The sequence below is a fragment of the Podarcis melisellensis genome, assembly GCF_964234715.1.
Source record: "Podarcis melisellensis genome assembly, chromosome: 3".
In the NCBI taxonomy this organism is placed as follows: domain Eukaryota; kingdom Metazoa; phylum Chordata; class Lepidosauria; order Squamata; family Lacertidae; genus Podarcis; species Podarcis melisellensis.
The window spans coordinates 4,025,739-4,051,789 of NC_138530.1; the positions used below are offsets into that span (position 1 = coordinate 4,025,739).

A 26,051-nucleotide genomic window follows, 5' to 3' on the forward strand; every position below is an offset into this window, starting at 1 on the left:
CCGTGCGCTCTCTGACGCCTGCAAAAGTTTATCTCCCCATGAACCCGCAGCTCCGGCTTGACATCAATAGCACTTTGGTGACGCGGGTCTGGAAGGCGTTAGGAGCCGCCTTGGTGTGGGACAGACAGCAGGAGCTGTTGACAGGGGGCCTAAAGCAGCTGTGAATTGGATGCAGCCGCGTCTATAAAAAGAGCGGCATGTCTATTCTTAGCCCCCTTCCCAAAGCACCCAGGAATGGTGTGTGAGCGCACCTTTCCCCTCTGCACATGACACAGCTGCTGCAAACAAACCTCCCTCAATCTGTTCCCTTGCAGATGTTCTGGACTGTCACAGCCTTCAATGCTTGCGATCCATTATGTAAGCCACTTTCAAGTTCTTTGGAGGAGGCGAACGTAAGAGCCTACTAAAAACCTGGATCAGGCAATCTAGTCGAGCATCTAGGCACAGGTTAATTCTGTGTCCAAGGCAGCTGTCTACCAGCTCCCTCTGGTACGCAGGATGAGACCCTCCCTGCCCGCAGACTGTCTTGCCAGAGTGGTGCATGCTCTAGTTATCTCCCACTTGGACTACTGCAATGCGCTCTACGTGGGGCTCCCTTTGAAGGTGACCCAGAAACTACAACTAATCCAGAATGCGGTAGCTAGACTGGTGACTGGGAGTGGCCACCGAGACCACATAACACCAGTCCTGAAAGACCCTCATTGACTCCCAGTACGTTTCCAAGCACAATTCAAAGTGTTGGTGCTGACTTTTAAATCCTAAATGGCCTTGGCCCAGTATACCTGAAGGAGCGTCTCCACCCCCATCGTTCAGCCTGGACACTGAGGTCCAATGCTGAGGGCCTTCTGGCAGTTCCCTACCTGTGAGAAGTGAGGTTACAGGGAACCAGGCAAAGGGCCTTCTTGGTAGTGGCACCCGCCCTGTGGAACGCCCTCCCATCAGATGTCAAGGAAATAAACAACTACAGTCATACCTCTTGTTATGTTTGCTTCAGGTTAAATCTTTTCAGATTGCGTCTCAGAAGTACCGGAAAGGGTTACTTCCGGGTTTTGCCGCTCGCACATGCGCAGATGCTCAAAATGACGTCACGTGCATGCACAGAAGCGGCGAATCACGACCCGCACAGACACGGGTTGTGTTCTGCTCATGTTACCACTGTATCTGATTTTTAGAGGACATCTGAAGACAGCCCTGTTTAGGGAAGCTTTTAATGTTTGATGTTTTATCGTGTTTTTAATCATCTGTTGGGAGCCGCCCAGAACTGGGGGCAACTTCTGCTATGTGGGTGTCTCACCTCAGATCCAAAACTACTGAGCCATAGCCCATCCCTGGCGAGGAGCAGCAAGGAAAGATGTCTATTGGACATAGACTCCACCAACCACTAGAAACCAAAGAACCACCAAGAGTAGACCTGTCCTCCCTGGGTATCCAGCTCAACTGCTCATGCAGATGTGAAACAGGGAGATAATGTTGGTTACTGTCGGAGCAATTCATCTCTTACCTGCTGCTGACTTTGCTCCTCAAGGTTGAGCTTGACCTCCAGAGACTGACGAGCTTCCAGGAAGGCCTTGCGGTGCTTACGATCGGCCATGTAGTACGACATGATGCCCACGCAGATGGTACACAGGTAGATGGCAACGTTGGACAAGATCTTGAAGGGGAGAATGAAAGAGGTGGTAAGTCAATCTGCAGAAGATGGAGGCCCTTTCTTTGCTCCAGGAGAGGCAGGTATGGAAGACGAGAGCAACCAGGCTCCTGTCGCATCTATGCGTAAGAGGTCACCATTGGTCAGTACTGCACTGCAGCCCTCCAGATGTTTTGGACCACAACTCCTTTCAGCCCCTGATGGGAGTTGGTAAAGGTAAAGGTAAAGGTAAAGGGACCCCTGACCATTAGGTCCAGTCGTGACCGACTCTGGGGTTGCGGCGCTCCTCTCGCTTTACTGGCTGAGGGAGCTGGTGTACAGCTTCCGGATCATGTGGCCAGCAGGACTAAGCCGCTTCTGGCGAACCAGAGCAGCGCACGGAAACGCCGTTTCCCTTCCCACCAGAGTGGTACCTATTTATCTACTTGCACTTTGACGTGCTTTCGAACTGCTAGGTTGGCAGGAGCAGGGACCGAGCAACAGGAGTTCATCCCATCACGGGGATTTGAACCGCCGACCTTCTGATCAGCAAGTCCTAGGCTCTGTGGTTTAACTCACAGCGCCACCCGCGTCCCGATGGGAGTGGTAGTCTTCATGTAAATTAATATTCTTTTTTGATAACCAGATCCCTAAATATTTTACCTTATTCTTAATTTCTAAACCCATCAGTTGTTGGAGTTCTTTATTTCATCTGCACTTAAATTTTTAGTTAATAATTTGGTTTTTTGGTAGTTTACCTTTAGTCCTGCCATTTTCCCATATGTCTTAATTAATTCTAATGCCACTGGAAGACTTTCCTTTGGGTCTTCTGTTGTTATTATTAAGTCGTCTAACTTTATAGGATTCCCCCCCCCCCCAATTACAATTCCTTTTATTTTGTCTTCCTTTCTTATATTTTGCAAAGGGATTTCCAGAACTAGTATAAATAGTAAGGGCGATAAGGGACAGCCCTGCCTTGTCCTCTTGGTGGTTGGAAAGCTTTCAGTCAAATTTCCGTTTATTATTAACCTTGCTCTTTGCTGGTGATATATCTCTGCTATAGCCTTTCCCATTCTTCCTCTAATTCCCATTGTTTCAATTTGTTTTTTCATAAAGTGCTGTCCTGTTCCTGCTGAGAAGGTGGAGAAACCAACATATAAAACTCTTCTGCTACTGCACAGAATCTGCCTACACCAGGCACCCCCAAATTTGGCCCTCCAGATGTTTTGGGACTACAACTCCCATCATCCCTAGTTAACCAGTGGTCAGGGATGATGGGAATTGTAGTCCCAAAACATCTGGAGGGCCGAGTTTTTGGGTGCCTGGCCTACACCAACAAGGGAAGCTTTGTGGAGCATCAAGAGAAGCTGAGGGACCTGCAAATCAAAGCTGCTGTTAAAGGCAGAGGAGCAAGAGCTGGCAAAAACATTGGCAACCCTCCCCGGCCCACTACTCCTGGTAAAGTATGTGTGGGTGTCCCGGCTGTTCCCAGAACACCAAGCGCCGTATTTTTCGCTCTATAAGACGCACCAGACCACAAGACGCACCTAGTTTTTGGAGGAGGAAAACAAGAAAAAATATATTCTGAATCTCAGAAGCCAGAACAGCAAGAGGGATCGCTGCGCAGTGAAAGCAGGAATCCCTCTTGCTGTTCTGGCTTCTGGGATAGCTGTGCAGCCTACATTCGCTCCATAAGACGAACACACATTTCCCTTTACTTTTTAGGAGGGAAAAAGTGAGTCTTATAGAGCAAAAAATACGGTATTTCCACCCCCGGTCTTGCCTGGCAGCCCTTTCAGATGCCTCTCACATGACCTTGCTAATTACAACTGGTTAAGGTGTTTTGGAAAAGAAAAAAGAAAAAACCTGCCAGGTCTCTAAGCATCTGTGTGTCGAGGGGCCTGAAGAAGGTACCTAGGGAGAGCAATTTCTTAAACGGAGCTTTGCTTCTGATAGCCTTTGCAGCAAACAGTTTCTTGCCTTCCGTAGAGAAGCCGGATCGTGCCTGGGCTCAGATGCTGCGGCGATGCCTAATTTTAAAATATTTGAACATAGATGCTGGGCTGAGGGGACAGTGGTCTGACTTGGTGTGAAACAGTTGTGCATGTCCCCGATGCTGGAATACAGTGGTACCTCAGGTTACAGACGCTTCAGGTTACATACGCTTCAGGTTACAGACTCCGCTAACCCAGAAATAATACCTCGGGTTAAGAACTTTGCTTCAGGATAAGAACAGAAATCGTGTGGCGGGAGCGGGAGGCCCCATTAGCTAAAGTGGTGCTTCAGGTTAAGAACAGTTTCAGGTTAAGAACGGACCTCCGGAACCAATTAAATTCTTAACCAGAGGTACCACTGTATAGGAATCTGCCTTACACCGCGTCGGTCCATGTGAACATAGCTGAAATCACCCACCACTCTTTTGTCTCCCCTTTCAGATGCTTCCTGGACTTCACTCATCAGCTCAAGGTCTCCTTGAGCGTTTTGATCGGGGGGACAATAGTTCGTCCGCAGCACCCACTTCCTTTTGGAGCCAGGTATAGCCACCCACAGAAATTTTGTGGAGGGGTCCGTCCCTTTGGAGCAGGGGTCGGCAACATGCGGTCCATGGGCCGGATGCGGCCCACGAAGACCGTTTTACCAGCCCACGAGCCGCCCCCAAACCGAGCTGCTCGCTTGGCAAGTCCCCACGTGCTGTGCTAATCCAGCACAGCGTGCGAGGACTCACTGAGCGGTGCAGAAATCACGTCTGCGCACGCGCAGATATCAGAAATAGCTTCTGCGCATGCCCAGACGCCAACAGTTGCCTTCTGCGCAGGCATGAATATCCAGCCCACGAACAATCTCCGTGGGATTGATCCAGCCCATGGCTGGTAAGCCTTGCTGACCCCTGCTTTGGAGATTTCTAGCTAGCACTGTGCCCTCTCTGGTGGTGTGCAGTGTGACATCACCTCCAGAGCATCCTTCTCTGTCCTACCAGTAGCGTTTATATTTTATTATTATACGCGTCTTGGTCCTTTATGAAAAAGAATTTAGAATCACTGGGCATAGGTACAAATTTTCTAAGGGGTATAGAGGCAATTTACAAAGAACAAAATGCAGAACTTATAATAAACAGTGGATTACCAGAGAGCTTCCAAATCACAAAGGGTACAAGACAGGGTTGCCCTTTCTCACCTCTGTTATTTATACCAATGTTGGAAGTACTACTTAAATATATAAGTGAGACAGAAAGAATTACAGGGATAAAGTGTGGCCGAAAAGAATATAAGGTTAAAGCCTTCGCGACGATATAGTCTTGACAGTACAGGAACCTATAACTTTGACAGCAGAAGCATTAAAAGTAATTGAAGAATTTGGAATGTTGGCAGGATTGAAAATTTATAAAATGATGGTGAAAAACATGAGCATGGAACAAACAGATCAGCTGCAAAGTAAAACAGAAATAACAGTGGTAAAGAAAATAAAATATTTGGGGGTCTCGCCGAAAAACACAAACCTATTCAAGGACAATTATAAAACAACATGGAAAGAAAGAAGGACAAATCTGGAAATATGGGAGAGATTGAAACTGTCCTTCTGGGGAAGGATAGCAGCTATTATTATTTATTAAATTCATCTGAATATCTCAGGGTGGTTCACAGGATAAAAATACAAGATAAAAACACAAAATACGGTACGTAACAAGAACAAAGCAAAACGAAACCATAACCCCTATTCCCCCACAGACACATTTAAAGTGGCACATAGTGCTAGTTTGGATACAAACCCCTGTCTCCTCAGAAATAAATATTATTGCATTCAGTGCGACTTATTCCCAGGTGAGTGGGTTTAGGGGTGCAAGTTTAACTACCTGCCTTGGAAATACCGTAAGACAGAAACTCAAAGAAACATACCATATTTTTCGCTCCATAGGGCTCACCGGACCATAGGGCGCACCTAATTTTTAGAGGGGGAAATCAAGAAAAAAATCTTATTTCCCCCCAGCCCCAAAGAGCAGCGTACAGGCTGCGCACAACCTCTCCCTGCCGGAGTTGTGGCACAAGCCAAGACAGCGAGCGGAGAAGAGGAGTCCCTTCTGTTCCTCCTCCGGCTTCCAGGCAGGTGCGTGGCTGAAGGGGCGCTGCACAGTTCTCCCTCTCTGCGCGTCGCCTCTCCTGCACAGAGAGGGAGAACTGCGCAGCGCCCCTTCAAGCAAAGCTGGAGAAGGAACAGAAGGAGACCCTTCTGTTCCTCCTCCGGCTTCCAGGCAGGTACGTGGATGAAGCCTTTGGAGTGCAGCAGGACCTCGCGCTGCACTCCAAAAGCTTCAGGTTCCTTTGGCTGAAGCCAGGAGAGTCTTGCTCTCCCGGCTTCAGCTAAAGGAACCTGAAGCCTTCAGAGTTCAGCGCAAGGAGTCTGCATTCGCTCCATAGGACGCACACACATTTCCCCTTAATTTTTGGAGGGGAAAAAGTGCGTCCTATAGAGCGAAAAATACAGTACATGCTACCAGTGCATGGAAATGGGTGGGGAGAAGGAGAAGAGGCAATACTTTGTCAGTAAGAGGAAAGAGAACAATGGGTAAGAACTCCTAAGTATTAACGGAACAGCTACATTTAACATTTTAAGGTAGAAATTTGTGGGATGAAAGGTTTTCAACCTCTTCAGTAATCTTTTATCACTCTGGGGTGAAACACGCAGTAAGAAGCAGTAGAACTGGCAGTAATGAAACTGTGAGGGTCTAAATTACTACTGCTGAACATTATTATATCCAGAGAGGACAGTGTCCTCACTGGTCGTCTTCATCCCCGCCAGGTTTTCGTTCTGCCTAATATATCAATGCCGTCCCCTAAGACCAAGCTCTCCAGTTCTTTGGTTCGGAGACTTCTAGCTTTAGCACATAAACACTTCCATGCGCTCTCTCTCTTTTCAAGCATCTTTGGCACTCGCGTTTTGACCTGTGCTGCTTTGTTCCATCTGAATCGCTGCCCTGTGCCTCTGCACTCATAATACCAAGTTCTACCCCTCTATATTTTAAATTGCCACAAACGTTTTTGCCTTTATATTCACCCCAGAGGGAGGATTTTTCCAAACCAGACTCTCCTTGGCTCCTGTCGGCTTTGTTATGGACCATCAGTTTGAAAGCTTCTCTGCCACCTTTTGAAAATAGTAGTAGTAGTAGTAGGAGTAATAATAATAATAATAATTTATTATTTATACCCTGCCCATCTGGCCGGGTTTCCCAAGCCACTTCCAACAAAGTATTAAAATGCAGTTGTACCTCAGGTTAAGAACTTAATTCGTTCTGGAGGTCTGTTCTTAACCTGAAGCACCACTTTAGCTAATGGGGCCTCCTACTGCCGCTGTGCCGCCGGAGCACGATTTCTGTTCTCATCCCGAAGCAAAGTTCTTAACCCGAGGTAATATTTCTGGATTAGCAGAGTCTGTAACCTGAAGCGTATGTAACCTGAAGCGTTGTAACCCGAGGTACCACTGTACAGTGGTCTGTTAACCGCCAGAAGGCCCTTGGCGCTGGACCTCAGTGTCCGGGCAGAACGATGGAGGTGGAGACGCTCCTTCAGGTATAGTGGACCGAGGCCGTTTAGGGCTTTAAAGGTCAACTCCAACACTTTGAATTGTGCTTTGAAACATACTGGTAGCCAATGTAGATCTTTCAAGACCGGTGGTTATGTGGTCTTGGCAGCCGCTCCCAGTCACCAGTCTAGCTGCCACATTCTGGATTAGTTGTAGTTTCCGGGTCACCTTCAAAGGTAGCCCCACATAGAGCGCATTGCAGTAGTCCAAGTGAGAGATAACCAGAGCATGCACCACTCTGGCGAGACTGTCCTCTGACAGATAGGGTCTCATCCTGCATACCAGATGGAGTTGGTAAACAGCTGCCCTGGACACAGAATTGACCTGTGCCTCCATGGACAGCTGTGAGTCCAGAATGACTTTTATTTTAAGAACCAATGGTCTGGGTTCATCCCAGTTCGAGTGGGGCCTGTCCCTTTCGTACAGGCCCAGTTTGTTCCAAAATGTTCCCCCAGGGCATCTAGCAAATCCAAACCCCTCCTTGCCATGCTATTCATGCATTAACACTACAAAGCTGCCCCTATGCCTGGAACCCGTTGCGTTTCAGAGAAAGCTACCCAGGGAGGTCCTAGCTTTCAACATCCTCCCTAGCAGCCTAAACTTTCCTTCCATCGTCTCACAACAACATTTCCCTATGTCCTTGGTGCTGGCATGTATCATGGTCACTGGTTCCACCCCAGCACTATCTACAGACTATTTAGACGATAAGACACACCGCAGGCATGCAAATAACTCTGCAGTCTGCACACCCATCACCACCCCTCCCCGGCAAGCAATCTATGTTCCTCATGATCAAATCGCCAGCTGATGTTTTATTATCTTTTTATTATTGTGCTGTCAATGACAAACCTAGACAGCATCTTAAAAAGCAGAGACATCACCTTGCCAACCAAGGTCTGTATAGTTAAAGCTATGGCTTTCCCAGTAGTGATGTATGGAAGTGAGAGCTGGACCATAAAGAAGGCTGATTGCTGAAGAATGGATGCTTTTGAATTATGGTGCTGGAGGAGACTCTTGAGAGTCCCATGGACTGCAAGAAGATCAAACCTATCCATTCTTAAGGAAATCAGCCCTGAGTGCTCACTGGAAGGACAGATCCTGAAGCTGAGGCTCCAAGACTTTGGCCTCCTCATGAGAAGAGAAGACTCCCTGGAAAAGACCCTGATGTTGGGAAAGATGGAGGGCACAAGGAGAAGGGGACGACAGAGGACGAGATGGTGGGACAGTGTTCTTGAAGCTACCAGCATGAGTCTGACCAAACTGCGGGAGGCAGTGGAAGACAGGAGTGCCTGGCGTGCTCTGGTCCAGGGGGTCACAAAGAGTCGGACATGACTAAACAACAACAACAACAATAATTATGCTGTAAGCCACACAGAGTGTTGGGGAAACCCAGTTGGATGGGCAGGATATAAATGACATGTTGTTGTTGTTGCTGCTGCTGTTGCTGCTGCTGCTGTTGTTGTTGTTGTTGTTGTTGTTGTTGTTGTTATCATCAGCATCCCTCCTCCACCATTCCTCACAAACATGCATCCATCACCTTCAATGTTCCCAAGCACTCCTCTACAGAGAGCAAAAGGCCACTAAGAACTGTGATTTTACTTTTTGGAGTTTGTAATGCAACATTCACTTTAAAAATGACAGTGCTCATTTTAAGTAACTGGAAAAATCTATCTACCTTATTTTATTTCATCCTCTGTACACATTTGGATAATGCATGTTCTCTACTTTGTCTCCTTTAACTCTCTGTGCTGGTCCATCAACCATAATCATAAAGATTTGATTCGATTCCTCTCTTACATGCCTTTTCTTCGAACTTAAATCCTCCAAATGCTGCAACCCTTTCTGCAACCTCTGGGGAAGTCTCTCCTCCTCTTGATGAGTTCTGGTTTCCTTTTTCTGAACCTTTTCCAGATCTACAATATCCTTTTTGACCCAGACTGGGTGCTCTTTAGATATTTCGGACTACAGTTCCCATGAGCTCCATCTCTCTCCCGCAGACCCACATACTTTAACTCGGGCCGCCAAAAGCTTTGTTTATCCAGTTATACAAACTTTCGTTTTATTTTTTAAAAAGCTATTTTATGAGTTTTGCATTAAGCACGTCTTCTCTGGGGTTGCTGGGAGACAGTAAACACAACATCTCGTTTATCTTTCAAATATCACTGCATTTGAATCGCTGGTTGCCGTTTCTTAAAAATGAAATAAAAACCCACGATTCTCAGGCCACACTATTTAACTTCCTACTTCCTCCAAAAAGAGTTATCCCCGAAACTCAAGGACCAGCAAGGAGGCTAGAATCAGAGGCAGCGTCAACTTCAGAGCAAGTAAAAGATGACATGGTAGAAATTTATAAAACCATGCATCGCAATCCAATGGAAGAAGGCTGGAAGGTTCAGGACAGATGGGAAAAAAGCTTTACGCAGTGCGCTGTTAAACTATGGAACTCCCTGCCACAGGAGGCAGTTGGCGGTCACCAAGTTGGATGGCTTTAAAAGAGGATTAAACAAATCCATGGAAGGGAGCGTTGTCAGTGGCTACTAGCCACCTGTTGGAAGCTTTTAATGTTTGATGCATTACTGTATTTTAATATTTTGTTGGAAGCCGCCCAGAGTGGCTGGGGAAGCCCAGCCAGATGTGCGGGGTATAAATTATTATTATTATTATTATTATTATTATTATTATTATTATTATTATTCCACGGTGCAGGATACTTAAGCTATTGCTCTGGCTCGCTAGAAGGCAGATTCCTCTGTTTATTTAGAGTTACTGCTACTGCCCTTTATTATTTCTATCTTGCTCTTATATCCTACAGAAAGTACCCAGAGCAGATTACAAGAAAAGAATTAGCGCATTTTTCGCTCCATAAGACGCATCTGACCATAAGACGCACCTAGTTTTTAGAGGAAAAAAAGATATTCTGAACGAAACAGTGGATGTATGATTTTTGTGGTTCGTGCTGTGGCCACAGACATGTGATCTGATGGTGAATTTGGGGTGACCCAATGCAAAAATCCTGAGGATCCATGTGCTTTTATCTCCCCACTCCCAGGCAGCCTTCTTTATCACTAGAATCCCTTATCTCCCTCCAGATCGCTTGCGGATCAGCTGCTCAGCGGCTTCCTTTCAACACCCCATTCGATCTTTCTAAACAAAAAAAGCACAATCTGCTTTTTGCCCCGGGCAATTCAGCTCCAGGGACCACGCATTCGCTCCATAAGACGCACAGACATTTCCCCTTACTTTTTAGGAGGAAAAAAAGTGTGTCTTGTGGAGCAAAAAATACGGTATGTTCCTAGCAACTGATATTTGGAGATACAATGTCTCTGAACACGGAGGCTCTCTGTAAGGTCCCCATTACTAATACCAACTTGTATATATTTCTTTTAATCATCCTCCCCACACTCTTTGTGTGTCTTTCTTTTTTTCCTCCTTTTCCTCCTCCTTGATTGCAAATCACCAGGCAAAGTTTCTCGTCAATATTTACCTGGTGCAAAGCGCAGCGGGGCTCGGGAAACAACGGTTAAAACAACTGAACCACTGTCGAACAGCGGGCATGCAAATTGAGCCAGCGTGGTTACAGCGGTGAGAATGTCAGGCCAGGACCCAGGAGACCAGGGTTCGAATCCCCCACTCAGCCGCGGATGAAGCTCACAGGGTGGGCCTCTGAACCTGACCCACCTCACAGGGTTGTCCTGGGAATTAAACGAGGAGGGACAGAACCATGCGCTCCACCTGGGGGGTGGGGGGAGGTGGGATATGAATGCAATAAACCAGGGGTTAGCAAACTTACCCTGCCTCGGGCCGGTGTCTCCAGCGGTGGGGCAGGCCGGAGGGCAGGGGAGCGCATGCCCATACGCATGCACACACACTATTTCCAGCGCACTTCTGGGTCGGAGGAGCACCGGAAATAGCTTGTGCGCATGTGCCTGGGCCTCCTCCGACCCGGATGTGCACTGGAAATAACGCTTGCGCATGCGCATACAACGCTTGCGCATGCGCACAAGCTATTTCCGGTGCGTGCTCCGACCCGAAAGTGGGCAGCCGCACAGCACAGCGCCGATAAGAGCAGGCGGCGGCAGCGGAGGTCACTGCAGGCCGGATAAACGAGTCCCTCGGGCCTTATCCGGCCTGCAAGCCTTAGTTTGGGGACCCTTGCAATAAACAATCTAAATTCAATGCAATGGGACAACACACAAGGGTAGAAACAAGGACAAGGGTAAAAGCTGCACCTGCTGTCACAGAATTGTAGAATTGTAGAGTTGGAAGGGACCCAACGGTCATCTAGTCCAACCCCCCCGAAATGCAGAAATCTCAGCTAAAGCATCCCTGACAGGTGGCCATCCATCCTCTGCTTAGAAACCTCCAAGGAAGGATCCGTTCCACTGTCAAACAGCTCTTACAGCCACAAAGCCTTTCCAGCGAAGGAAAAGGCGGCAGCTTTACAGCAGGGAAGCTAAACAGTAGAATATCTGGCAGAGTTGGGGGAGAGGAGGATAATAAACTGAAATTGAATTGAAATTGAAATACTTTGTTGTCACTTGTACAACTTGTATGCAGTGAGATTACACAGCACCCCCACTCAGCTCTCTTAGTCTTAATTCCCCTCGTTTACTGACGCACACCCACCAAACCCCAAAGTCAGTTGCCCTGTTGTTATCTTTTCATTCAGCAGCCAAACAGCCCACGGATAGAAGCTGTTCTTTACCCTGTTGGCGTGACTAATCATGCTTCTATATCTTCTGCCCAAGGGCAGGAGATCAAGAAAGTGCCGGCCAGGGTGTGAATCATCCCTGAGAATTTTCCTCACTCTCCTGAGGCAACGTTCTTCCGCTATTTCATCCAGCGGATTCATGGGGCAGCCCATAATATCTTGTGCTGTATTCGCCACCCTCTGTAGGCACTTCCTATCAGATGATGTCAAACCAGCGTACCACACCGTGATGCAGTAGGAAAGGACACTTTCTATTGTTGACTGGTAGAAGGAGATCATCAAATGTTGATTGACATCGTTCTTCTGCAAGACTCTGAGGAGATGGAGTATCTGTTGGGCTTTCTTAACCACTTGGGTTGCATTTATTTTCCAAGTAAGGTCTTCACTGAGATAAACGCCTAGGAATTTAAAGGGAGAGACTCTCTCCACACAGCCCTCCCCGATGTACAGCGGGGCTAGTTCTCCTCTCTTCCTCCAAAAGTCCAACACCACCTCATTTTTCTTGCTGATATTAAGGTGCAAGTTGTTCCCTAGGCACCATGTAGATATTTTTTGGACCTCCCCTCTATACGCTGATCCGTCTCCACCTGTTATTAAACCCACTGTGGTGGTGTCATCTGCAAACTTAATGATTGCAGTAGACGGGTCGGATGATACACAATCGTATGTTTACAATGAATACAGGTAGGGACTTAGCACACATCCCTGTGGTGCGACAGTGCTGATTTTTAAGGAATTAGATGTTACACGTCCAGTCCTCACTGTTTGTGTCCGATCTATCAGAAAGTCTTTAATCCAGTCACAGATGGTAGGAGAAAGGTTCATGTTCATATAGAATCATAATAAATGCATCAGAGAAGAGGGATATCCCCTTCCGCAGGTTTTGAAGGGGGGGTGAGGGAGGGAAGCCACCGCCCCAACAAATGTGCACCAGGGACTTGCTATTTTTAGCTCCTCAGAGTTGTCATGGCAACCAACCTGCTTTTGGAGCACTGAGGAAGCCTCCGAGAGGTCGATGACTGCAAAAGAATTGCACCCGTTCTCTCTGGGGTGGAGATCACCGTTTTCCCGGGAAGCCCATAAACCATGGAAGGAGCATGACCCAAAAGGAAAGCTTTGAGTGGCCTGGCCCAAGATCTGCAGCGGTGGTTTCTCCCTCGGCCATTTGTATTCTCCGGGTTTGGACAAAGAGAGAAAGCAAATGTAGGAAGAGGCTGCTGGATGAGCCCACGAGCCCATCTTGTCCAGCATCTTGTTCCCACATCGGCCAACCAATGAGAAACCCTCGAGCAGGATTCGAACCCAAGAGCCTCTCGCGGCAGTGAGTTCCATAGTTTAACAGCACAGAAAGACGCTCTGCCTCCGTTGAGAGTATAAAATAAAAACGAAAATTAATGGTTTTATAAGTTGCGTGTCTTCGTTTCTCAGTTTGACCCTTTTGCATTATAGCATTTCATGCATTGTGACGTGGTTATTTTCATCGATCGTAGTTAACATTTGTTGCAAATGTCAATTTCCTTTTAATTGTTTGCTGATGTTCTGAGAATTAATTTTGTTGTGTAGTATTATATTCTAATAGATTATTGAATATTACTTTATTTGATATGAGTCGTTCCATTTTAAAGCCATGTTTCATTACAATTTTTTTGCAGTGGGTCAGATTATTATAAAGTGTGTGCTGTTGGCTGCATATTTTGTTGCTGTCAACCGCCTTGGGCATAGTAATATAGAAAGGCGGTATACAACTTAAAAGTAAAATGAAATTAAATGCTTCCTAATTGAAGTTTCTGGAAACTGCAGGAGGGGAGAGAGACGTCTGGCGCTTGGGTTTTGCTTGTGAGCTTCCTGCAGGCATCTGGGACAGCAAACCCAAACCCAAACCCCGGTACCTATCCTATGTAGCCAAAACCACCCAGGCAAACGAGGGCAGTACTAGCAGGCTTGGAAAGAGCTTTGGGTTTGAAGAAGTAATTTTGAAAGGGGGTATCTAAAGGTAAAGGGACGCGGGTGGCGCTGTGGTTTAAACCACAGAGCCTAGGGCTTGCCGATTAGAAGGTCGGCGGTTCGAATCCCCGTGATGGGGTGAGCTCCCGCTGCTCAGTCCCAGCTCCTGCCAACCTAGCACTTCAAAAGCATGCCAGTGCAGGTAGATAAATAGGTACCACTCCGACAGGAAGGTAAACAGTGTTACCAGACTTTTAGAAGACATCTGAAGGCAGCCCTGTTTAGGGAAGCTTTTAATGTTTAATAGATTACAGTGGTACCTCGGGTTAAGTACTTAATTCGTTCCGGAGGTCCGTACTTAACCTGAAACTATTCTTAACCTGAAGCACCACTTTAGCTAATGGGGCCTCCTGCTGCCCCCGCACTGCCAGAGCCTGATTTCTGTTCTTATCCTGAAGCAAAGTTCTTAACCTGAACCACTGTTTATAGGTTAGCGGAGTGTGTAACCTGAAGCGTATGTAACCTGAAGCGTATGTAACCCGAGGTACCACTGTATGTATTTTAATATTCTGTTGAAAGCTGCCCAGAGTGGCTGGGGAAACCCAGCCAGATGGGCGGGTATAAATAAATTTATTATTATTATTATTATTATTATTATTATTATTATTATTATTATTATTATTATTCTGTGAGCTGCTCTGGTTTTGCCAGAACCGGCTTAGTCATGCTGACCACATGACCTGGAAAAACTGTCTGCGGACAAACGTCAGCTCCCTCGGCCAGTAAAGCGAGATGAGTGCCACAACCCCAGAGTCGTTCGCGACTGGACTTAACGGTCAGCGGTCCTTTACCTTTTTTTTTATCTAAAGGGAAGAAACCCCAAAACAGCCCAGTGTGGACTAAGCAGAACACTGAGTGTCTGTGGGGGGCAAGGACCAGAAAATGGAAGTTGGGAGGTATGGGATAGAGAAAGCAATAGCAATGGACGGCAGATATAGCTCGATTGGTAGAGCACCAGACTTTTAATATCAGGGTCAGGAGTTCGAGCCCCACATTGGGTGAAAGATTCCTGCATTGCAGGGGGTTGGACTAGATGACCCTTGCGGTCCCCTTCCCATTGTTGCCAGAAACTCCCCGCCCCCAATCATTCAGTTTGCACAAACACGACACACACACTCACACACAACATTTCTGTTATAAATTCATAGTAAATCAACCATACATCGGATTTACACCGGTCCACTTTTATTTTACTCCATGAAGGAAGGACTATCAAAGGGGGATGGTTTGATACAGGACGGCCATAATCCCTTAACTGTACCAGCACATGCACAGGAGCCCTACCCAGTTGGCATGACAACCTTGATGGTCCCAGACAGAAGACCATCAAGGTCACAAAGGACTTGCATATGGAACTGGATTCAACATGGACTGGAACAAAGGGCAATGATCAGATCTTCCCTCTGGGGGCAGGAAACTGCCAGCTCCCCTTTGTCCTCTGGAAATGGCTCATGGGGAGGGGGAAAGGAGGAACCAGCCAGGTGACAAGAAACTCAGGTTACCTCCATAACTCCTCCCTCAACTCCTCCTTTTTGTGATGTGTCAATGATGTAGTTCTAGGGGTGTAGTTTGGGGGATTAGTAACTAATAAAAGTTGGGGTCTTCTTTTGTTCTGGGCTTCCATTTTGTTCCACCTGGTGGCAGGTGGGAGTCCTGTCGCGACCGTCTTCAATAAAGACCAAGCCTACTGGCTGCTGTTTTGCTCTGGTATTCCTGGCTGGTGTCCTTGTTTTTTTGTCCAAGGGAGCCCTCGGATTTCTCCGTTAACACCATTCTAGGATTGTATGATCCACGCACGACAGTATTTTTGTTGCAGGCTGTGGATTGTCCTTGCAATCTGCAAGCGCAAAGCCCTCAGGGTCAACAGCAGCGGATCACGCTCACAAACCACCTCCTTCCCTCCCCACTTTTGATTTTTCGGATGTACCCCCCCCCCCCTATGAGCAAGTTGCATGTCCAAAAACGGGCTTAACCGCAGCGGGAAAGGTTCTGGAGCAGAAAGTCCAAGGCCTGCCGTCTCCCCGGCCAAGTGTATGTTATTCTCCTGCAGGCTCATGGCTCAGGAGGAGGTTGCTCCCCGCGGAGACGGGCGCCCAGGGCTTTACTTGCCTGCGTTAAACACAAGCAATTAGCTCTAAAGAGGGCAAGGGAGGCAGAGAGGCTGAAAACACGCAAACAAACTCCCAACGTCGCCCCACTGGGGCGGCCGGCCTCCGAGTGTGTGTGTGTGTTTGTGTGCAGTTATTGTGACAGAAAATTTGTGTACACACAACTCGCTCCTATAAATAGCACAGGGCCAGCCTAGCGAGGCAAACTCTGGCTCCGAGGAGCTCCAGGTCTGAAAGTAGGAATGGCAGCAGTTCCACGCTGAGTTGCACCCTGAGGTTTTTCGTAAAAAGCAGTTTGTTTAGACACTTAAGACGCGCCCATTGTACCGGGCCATTGCCCCTCTAGTCCAACAAAAAGTGGTACCTCGGGTTACATACGCTTCAGGTTACATACGCTTCAGGTTACAGACTCCGCTAACCCAGGAATAGTACCTCGGGTTAGGAACTTTGCTTCAGGATGAGAACAGAAATTGTGCTCCGGCGGCACAGCAGCAGCAGGAAGCCCCATTAGCTAAAGTGGTGCTTCAGGTTAAGAACAGTTTCAGGTTAAGTACAGACCTCTGGAACGAATTAAGTACTTAACCTGAGGTACCACTGTACTGCAGCATCCTACTGGATCCCTGTGGGAAACCGCGAAGGCTGGACCAGAGTGCCACGCAGATCTGGTGGGAGAAATCCCCCACTGCAGGGGGGGGGAGCTATATTTATGAGAGACACCTCAAGTTCACTTTCCCAGTGGCTTGTGGTGAAATCCACAGAGCTCTTAATGGCCTCATTTGTTTGTGACTGCAATTAGTTACTCTGGAAAGCACTCTCTTTTAAAAAAAAATGTATTTATTTGCTTGCTTCAGTGTGTCCAAATCCTTTATTCCCATCCATTGGGGGGGGGGGGGGAGCTTCAAATCAACACAAGATAAACACACAAAAGTGTTAACACGTGAACTTTGCCCTTGCTCGACATCTTGAAAGCAAACGTTCACAATGGCATTTAACTGCGTGGTGAGCAAGCCTGTCTGCGGGGATTGCAAGCTAATCTTTATTTCATGCCAACAGTGGCATGGTTTGCACATCATGCTAAGTCAAAACCGCACATGCGAGTTCTGCAAGAGGAGCTAGCACTCGCCTTCTTCCTCTTTGGTTTTCTTACTGCTACCGTGAGTCAAGCCACAGTTTGGCTTAGACTCCCAATCCAGGCTCAAGCCACAAACCACTGGAAAAACTTGGGTTGCAGCTCATATTTTGTCTGGCAAGAGCTAAACTGTGAGCTTGCGTTCAGACGATGCACTAAGCCATGGGTATGCAAACTAAGGCCCGGGGGCCAGATCTGGCCCAATCACCTTCTAAATCCAACCCGCAGATGGCCCGGGAATCAGCGTGTTTTTACATAATAAGAATAGTAATAAATTTTTATTTATACCCCGCCCTTCCCGGTTCAGAAAAAGGGGCTCAGGGCAGCTAACAACAAATTTAAAACACTTAATTGATGCAACAAAAAACAGCATAAAATACAGCATAAAACGTGAATGACAATAAATTCACAATTTAAAAATCAATAAGCCATCCAATAAACATTAGATGATCACCAGGGCTAGCTGGTTAAATTAGTCCTATTTGGGCCAGCAAGGAGACCAGCAGCCACAACTTTTTGAATGCCCTGCTGCCTAAGACAATATATCTGCTGATAGAAAATGAGCACATCAGGGACACACACACACACACACACACAACTCTGTTGGTTTTCTACTTGCTGGGAGTTTCAGTGTAAGGAAGCGTTTGGGGGGGGGGGGAAATAGATTCTCCAATTACAAGCTGAAGTTGCACAACTCCTTGCAAACCACTCAGTTTCCTATTGTACCCACAAGCCAGTCTCCTGACAATCAACATAGCTTCTTAGCAAGGGTAGGGATAAATGAGCTAATTCTGTGGATGGAAAGATAGAAAAGGTGGGAGGATCTCTTGCAGCAAAGCCCTGTGTCTGTTGACTTGGATATGAGCCTCCTTTATGTTCGACGGAGGTTACTCGCCGGTAGGGATGAGAAAAACCTGCCCATTCTGGCTTCGCTCAGTTTCTTAATTTTTCACATCTTACGTTCTCCACATTTGCACATCGGCCTGCAAATTGTTTTCTGAAAGCTCCTCATGAAAATTCACCTGCATTTTAGCCCAAACCTCTCCCAATATATAAACATTTGTATACAGTTTTGCCTTACATGCACATTCTTGCAAAGCAATCTTCACGAATATAATGTATTTCTAGATTGTTTTCATGTAAAAATACATATTTATGCCTCTCTCGGTTATTGCATTATTTCGAAAAGTGTGAATCGAGTAGTGTTGCCTTTAAATCAGGGGTCAGCAAACTTTTTCAGCAGGGGGCCGGTCCACCATCCCTCAGACCTTGTGGGGGGCCAGACTATATTGGGGGGCAGGAATAAACAAATTCCTATGCCCCACAAATAACCCAGAGATGCATTTTAAATAAAAGCACACATTCTACTCACGTAAAAACACCAGGCAGGCCCCACAAATAACCCAGAGATGTACTTTAAATAAAAGGACACATTCTACTCATGTAAAAACACGCAGATTCCCAGACCGTCTGCCGGCCGGATTTAGAAGGCGATTGGGCCGTATCCGGCCCCCAGGCGTTAGTTTGCCTACCCATGCTTTAAATGCAGATTAATTTGCCTCACGCCCCTACTCTCAGGTAAGTGAAGAGGCTTGCAGTCTTACTACCCATAGCAGAGAATTTGCAGGCCCAGTCACCCTGCCTCACCTTTTGACTCTACTCTGAAGGAAAGCCCAGTGAAAATATTTATTTCCCAAGGATTGTGCGAGTACAACATCCTTGTGGCTCTTCCGATTCATACCTCCACCTGCCTCCCAGTGCCTTCGGCATGCATAAAGGATCTCTTTCATTTGGGGCTGGTATTAAAACGTTCTTTTATATTTCAGTTATAAGCTCATCTCCGACTGCCCCAAGTTGGATATATCCCACAGTCCTCAAGAGTCGGCTTTCCTCCTTTCTTCTTTCTATTTGCTATGAGCAAATTTAGCTTTAACATAGAAAGTCTAAGCCTCATGCACGGAACGGCCCTTGCGTTTCTTCTGCTTTCTTTGATTTCATTAGCCAAAAAAATGCAGGTTTAGGAAAAGCATGGAAATTCATCCTGGCTAGTCAAAGATCAAGGCAAGGTTTTTCCCAAGCCAGAACTCCAGGTGTGGTCTAAATGTGGTTTGATCTCAGATGACTAAGGTGGAGAGGTTAGTGGATTTTATCTTGTTATCATCTTATATTTTACTTTAAAATATGAAGCTCCCTCTTCAAGAGCCGAATCACTAGCCTGTCCACACCTGGGTCCACACCACCTTTTGTCAATATTTTGGACTACAACTCCCATAAGCCCCCAGCCAGCAAGCCTAGTGGTCAAGGATGATGGGGGTTGTAGTTCAACAAGTGGATGGGAAAAGCTAAAGTGGCCTCTTTCATTACTGGATGGTAAGACTTCATTTTAAACGTTGGTAATGACCAACTGCAGGACGTGGGTGGCGCTGTGGGTTAAACCATTGAGCCTCTTGGGCTTGCTGATCAGAAGGTCAGCAGTTCGAATCCCCGTGACGGGGTGAGCTCCCGTTGCTCGGTCCCTGCTCCTGCCCACCTCGCAGTTTGAAAGCACGTCAAAGTGCAAGTAGATAAATAGGTACCACTCCAGCGGGAAGGTAAACGCCGTTTCCGTGCGCTGCTCTGGTTCGCCAGAAGCTGCTTAGTCATGCTGGCCACATGACCCGGAAGCTGTACGCCGGCTCCCTCGGCCAGTAAAGCGAGATGAGCGCCGCAACCCCAGAGTCGTCCGCGACTGGATCTAATGGTCAGGGGTCCCTTTGCCTTTACCTTTAATGACCAACTGCAACAACCACTTCCATTTTCATCACTGGACATATGGAAAATAAAGTCTTTGAGTTGCATGCCTTTTCAACTTCTGACGATCTTTTCCTTTCGATACAACTTCAAAAAAAAATGTGATTCATATTGTATATACCTGATATAATTTTTCCTGCTGGTTACTTTATGCCTCCACCCTGATGCCATCTGGTTTGACTGTTCTTTACTGTTTGGTCATTGACTTGTTCTTGGAACTGCTTTGCATCACTTTCATAAAAATCCCAATAAAAATATATTTTTTAAAAAATCCAGAAGGCATCGCGTTGTCTAAACCAAGCATCTTTCCCCCGCTTCCCAACGCAGACAACTGGACTAGCATAGTGGACTCTCTTTGCAAGAGTTATTCCTCAAGGGGAAATCCCAGCTGCTCCCCTAAAGGAAGAAGCCATCCCTGAATTATATGCAATCTCCTGGGATAAAGAGCAGAGCATACTGTTTATACTGTTTACAGACCTTCTGCTGCTCTCCAGTGCATCATTCTGTGCCCAAAATATCTGAAACAGTGGACTTTTAGAAGACATCTGAAGGCAACCCTGTTTAGGGAAGCTTTTGACATTTGATGAATTATTGTATTTTAAAACTTTGCTGGAAGCTGCCCAGAGTGGCTGTGGAAACCCAGCCAGATGGGTGGGGTAGAAATATATTATTATTATTATTACACCCAGGGGTTTCGCAAAGGCCCTTCATCGTTCGCCCTTTGAATCGTGGAGTTCACATAAATTATGCCCACCAATATTTATTTATTTGTTTCAAACATTTAGATCTCAGCTTTCTTAAAAAGTTCAAGGTGGACCTGTAGAAACTGCATGCTTCCCTATGGACCGATTATTTGCTGGGATGCCATGAGGGCCGGATTTAGGTTTGATGAAGCCCTAAGCTGCTGAAGGCAATGGGGCCCTTTATATGTCCAGCTGTTCTTCATCAACAACAAATTGTCACTGGTTTTTTGTGTTGAATATATGCTATACGGTACGGTAATTTATGGACCTAATAGGTATCTCAAGCCATTTGCACATAGCAAAATATGCATTTTATCAAAGTAATTGTTGAAAAGTCCATGCAGAATGCAAAGTCCGTGCAGAATGTAGGCCCCTATATATAGAAATGAGCAAACCAGTGGTATTTTTAGGGAGCAGGCGGGGCCCATGACTTACATCATAGGAGCCTACACAACACAAAACACTGTATGTAGGTTTTATTTTATTTGTTTTTTATCTTATATTTTGGGAATGTACATCCAGTTCTTTTCCTTTAATTTTTTGGGGGGCCTCCCAAGAGAGTGGGGCCCTAAGCTAGAGCTCGTTTAGCTTATACGTAAATCCTGCACTGGATGCCGTATCCAAACGCGCCTGGGCCAATTTCTCAGCAACCAAATCACAGGGGAGGTCTGGGAGGGGGACGCTTTAAGTCATTAGAGCAGGTGCGAGGGGAACCATTATGAAAAAGGGGAGATAATTAGGGACACACAGAGCTCTGTGCCTGCAACACGACTGAATCGCCATACAGTCATGGGGACTAGAAAGCCAGCGCGTAGTTTAGTTTATTAAGTGGCAGCAAAGAGGTTTTTAGGAATGGAAAATCCTGCTTCTTGGGAATCCACAGTTCACAACTACATTAAGCCAGGAATGCCACACAGGCGAGGAAGTAAAAGTCTTAAAAACGCCGAATATAGGTAGAAATTCCTGTAATATCCATCCTTGCTGATAAAAAACCCCCCACTATCTCCACTATTTAACATGCCTGAGCAGAAAGAGAAGCAAAGGGCGAGGGCATCCACCGTCCTGCCGAAACATGCCGGTTGGATCAAACTACGTCATATTCATAGCAAATCCACTCAAATCGAGGGACTTTGGTTAGTCATGCCCATTCAATTCAACTGGCCTCCAAACGGATACAGCTCTCCCGCCTGCAAAGCCCTTCCCTGCCTGCGCAAGTTCAATCACGCATAGCCCCAAAAAACCTTTCCCTTTTGCTTAGCATTCCACGACAATCAGAGAATCGCAGAGTTGAAAGGGACCCCCAAAGGCCATCTAGACCAACCAAACCCCCGCCGCAATGCAGGAATCGGAAGACGGGGGGGGGGGCTCTCAGGTTCTGTACTCAATTACAGAACACACCTAGGTCATTCATTTCCCCCAATTCGGACCGAAGCTGATGGGAGGTGTGTGTGCGCGCACAATGCATCATAATTCAGTATTTCATTAGAAACAACAGGAGAGAGAAGGATGGGCTTTGGAGAATGCCATGCGCGCAACCATTTCCCAAGCCAGCAGTGGAAGCACACTCAAAGCAGAGTAAACAGGAGTGGGCATACAGTGTCGGTTAGAGAGAGGGCTTTAAGCAGAGGCCGACTGGCCACCAATAAAGTAATCTTTATAAAACTACAACTAATCCAGAATGCGGCAGCTAGACTGGTGACTGGGAGCGGCCGCCGAGACCACATAACACCGGTCTTGAAAGACCTACATTGGCTCCCAGTACGTTTCCGAGCACAATTCAAAGTGTTGCTGCTGACCTTCAAAGCCCTAAACGGCCTCGGTCCAGTATACCTGAAGGAGCGTCTCCACCTCCATAGTCCAGCCCAGACACTGAAGTCCAGTGCCGAGGGCCTTCTGGAGATTCCCTCACTGCGAGAAGCCAAGTTACAGGGAACCAGGCAGAGGGCCTTCTCGGTGGTGGCGCCCGCCCTCCCATCAGATGTTAAGGAATAAACAACTACCTGACATTCAGAAAACATCTGAAGGCAGCCCTGGTCAGGGAAGTTTTTCATGTGTGACATTTTAATGTATTTTTAATCTTTGTTGGAAGCCGCCCAGAGTGGCTGGGGAAACCTAGCCAGATGGGCAGGGTACAAATAATAAATCATTATTAATCATTATTACTATTATTATCGGGCATGGGGGTTGATTGCCGTCCCCTTACCTGCCACAGCAAATACCCTCGCAGGATGGATTCTTGACTCAGCTGCAGCTGCTGCTGCTGCGCTATGGTGACCCCCAGAACCAGGGTGTGGATGGCGCAGGAGACGGCCGAGATGAGGACGATGGGCGTGAGGCGCAGAGGGAGGGTGAGGAAGAAGGAGAAGACGAAGAAGGCCTGCCAGCCCACCGTGTCGCTGGCCTCATGGTAGCGGGCGTAGTTCAGGCCCAGGTAGCAGAATATCTGGGCGGCTATGAGGATCCACAAAATGTAGGGCATGAATTTGCGGGTGACGCGGTCCGGGAGGAGCTGGTACTTGCATAGGACGAAGAGGAGGATCTGGGCGGCCAGGCCCACCGAGGCCGCCAGGGTGGTGGGCAGCTTATCGGCGGTGTAGACCACCGTGCACATGACGACGACGTAGCAGTCGAAGAGGGCGGCAAAAACCACCAAGACCAGCAGGGTCTCGTGGCGCTGCCTGCGGAAGTAAGTCTGGTAGAGGTTCTCCAGGGATTCCGGGGCGAACGTCAGGCGCATGAATCGCGGCAGGCAGAGGCAGGAGCCAGAGTTCCTCACCGTCACCTCGTGGGTGCGCCCGACGCCATGCTCCGGGTCCGACGGCAAGCTGACCGAGTAGTCGGCCGAGTACTCCGCTGAGTACTCAGGCTCGGAGAAGGCCCTGTTCCGAGGCATCTCGCTCGCTGTCGCTGAACGTCAATCTGTGAAGAGGATCTGCTGACAAAGTTACCTCAGAAGTGGTCAAGCTCCCATTAAAAGCGGGACACGGGCACAGAAGCTTCTGGAGCAATTATTCAGCGTCTCCTTCCAAGGCTAGTGTGAAGCGATGTCTCTCACAGTCCAGCGTGCGCAGACCCCTGGCAGAAAGAGAGAGGGAGGGGGGAATGTGTTGGTCACCCAAAACGCACATGGCCTCCATTTTAATGCCAACCTCCGGCCTAGTGCAGCAACCCCCCCCCCAAGCAAGCAGAAGATTGCCACAAACCGGCTGCACACTTCTCTCTGCTTTTATCCGAACCCCACCCAAACGAATGTTTTTGTGCTGAGAGAATTCACATGCGGGAAGGTGGGGAAATAGCTGGCCAAGCGCCAGAGGAACTTTCATCGAAAAACGGTTCAAGAAGCAGATGAGTCGAGGGGCTGTTCCTGCAAAGTCTGAAGAACTGGAACTGCAGACCACCCCCTCAAACACAGAAGGGAAACAGGAAAGATGCTGGCAAGTCATTCCGCTGGCAAATCGATCCCTATCGGCTCGGCTTTAGCAAAATTCTTGGGCAGATGTTCAACATCTCCCGCCCTTCCACTGCCCCTCCAGGCAGCAAAGGTTTCAGCATCCAGATGTGGTCAGAAAAGGCAAGCAGGAGTAGTGGTCAACAAGTTGGTCCCCAGGGGAGCACGCTCCCTTCCGTAAGAGCCGAGGGGCCTTTGGACCTCCCAATAAAATACTTGAGGGGGCCTGCCCTCCCCAAGGATGATGGGCATTGCCATTCAAATGGGGTGTGTGATGGATTAAGCAGGGTGGGACTACTTGGGGCCCCCAATATTTGATTCAAGTTGACACCCCTGCACCCTTCCCCACCCTGCTGCAGTGGCGTAGCATGGGGGTGCAGGGGGGCCGGCCGCACCAGGCGCAACATCTGGGGGTTAGGGGGCCCAAATCCACGGGTTAGGGGGCGCAAATTACTTGCCTTGCCCCGGGTGCTGACAACCCACGCTATGCCACTGCCCTGCTGTCTCCCTCGGTTTCTCCCCCAGCGTCCCTCGCCCCCAAAAGCCCCTTCTCCCTCCTTACCATCTTCCCCAAGGGCGTGTCTCCAAGCCGGTGTGGGTCAAGTCTTGGGCTCAGGCCCCGTCAAAAGGACCCGGAGGGCTGGCACAGCCGGCCAGCTCTTTCCCACGGAGAGAGGGAGCGGCGGGGATGCGCGCAGGCTCCATTCAAGCTTCCTCCGGCATCTCTTGCCCGTCTGCCAGCTGGAAGAAACGGGGCGCCAGCGACGGAGCTGGCATCCAGCAGAAGGGAAACCGACGCCGCCACCTCTTTCCGGACTCCCAAACTAAAGGAGCATCTTTCCCAAAGAGCCACGTTTCCTTTCCCAGCAGAACAGCCCGGCTCGGCTCCTTCAGGCTCCCTTGCTCATCGCATCCCTCTCCGCCCGGTTCTGCCTCGCTGGCGTCTCGGACCCCGGCTTCCCTGCCTCTCTCCCCGGCCTGGGGGGCGGGGGTGTTCTTCCCGTCGCCTGCAAGACCCGCGGAGCGCCTGGATGGGGCGGCTGCGCCTGGCGCGCGTCGCAGGCGGAGGAGAAATGCGCGGATGGATGGAAAGGGCAGGAGGGAGCAGAAATCTCCTCCCCAGCGCAACGCCAAAAGTGTGTGTGCGCGAGGCAAAAAAAATAATAATAAAGAGGAGGGAGAAGGAGGAGCGAAGCGAGGCCTCCGTGCGGTGATGGCAGAGGGTGGAGAGAAGGCAAAACGAACTCAAACAAGTGCAAGGGGGAAGCCGGAGGCGCACGTGGGGGTGCGTGCGCCCGGGCGCAGCGGCAACTGATGGAAGGCGATTTCTCCCGCAAAAAAAGGCAGAGGCAGCAGTGCCCAGTGGTTAGCGGCGGCGGAGGGAGGGAGAGGTTGGGTTTCCCAAGGAACCCAGGCCAGACGATGCAGAACTAAGACTCTCCAGGCCAGGAAGGGAGAGGAGGAGAGAGGAGGTCCCCTTGGCTACCCAGCCAACGCGCGCTGCTTGGAAGGGCGCCTCTGCCGCAGCTGCAACGGCCTCCGGGCTCCGTCGGAGGAGGCTGAGCCGCCGGGCTTCGCCGGCCCGCGCCGCCTCCGGGGTGGCCCTCGCCCGGGCACCGGCCAGGGAAGACCCGCTGCAACAGGAGGAGCCGCTGTCGTGGTTCTCGCTGCGCTCCGGGCGGCCCGGCTTGGCCTCTCCCACGCTCCGCTCCGGGGCTGCGGAGCCTGGGAAAGGGAAGGAAGGAGCTTCCCAAATCCCACCCTCCGCCGGCCGCTTGCAGAGGTAACCCTTTCCGCCCCGCGCCCAGGAAGGGGAGGAAGGAAGGGCGCTCTGCACGCGCTCAGGAGCGCGCCATCAGCTGACGGGGTGGTGGTGGCCGGCCTTGGTTTCCTTGGGGGCTGGACGTAAGAAGAGATTGC

The 26,051-nt window shown here is 48.6% G+C and overlaps 1 protein-coding gene across 1 annotated transcript in view; it reads right to left on the bottom strand.

Moving 5' to 3' along the window:
- ADCY3 (adenylate cyclase 3) overlaps window positions 1–25,822 on the bottom strand; it is a 102,238-nt gene extending 76,416 nt beyond the window's left edge. The window contains exons 1-3 of the mRNA XM_081903767.1: window positions 24,694–25,822; window positions 22,887–23,758; window positions 1,502–1,651 (exon numbers count right to left, since the gene is read on the bottom strand). Coding sequence (XP_081759893.1) covers window positions 1,502–1,651; window positions 22,887–23,576 — 840 coding nt within the window. The 5' untranslated portion in view covers window positions 23,577–23,758; window positions 24,694–25,822. The remainder of the gene's footprint in view (window positions 1–1,501; window positions 1,652–22,886; window positions 23,759–24,693) is intronic.
- Between the last annotated feature and the right edge of the window lie 229 nt (window positions 25,823–26,051).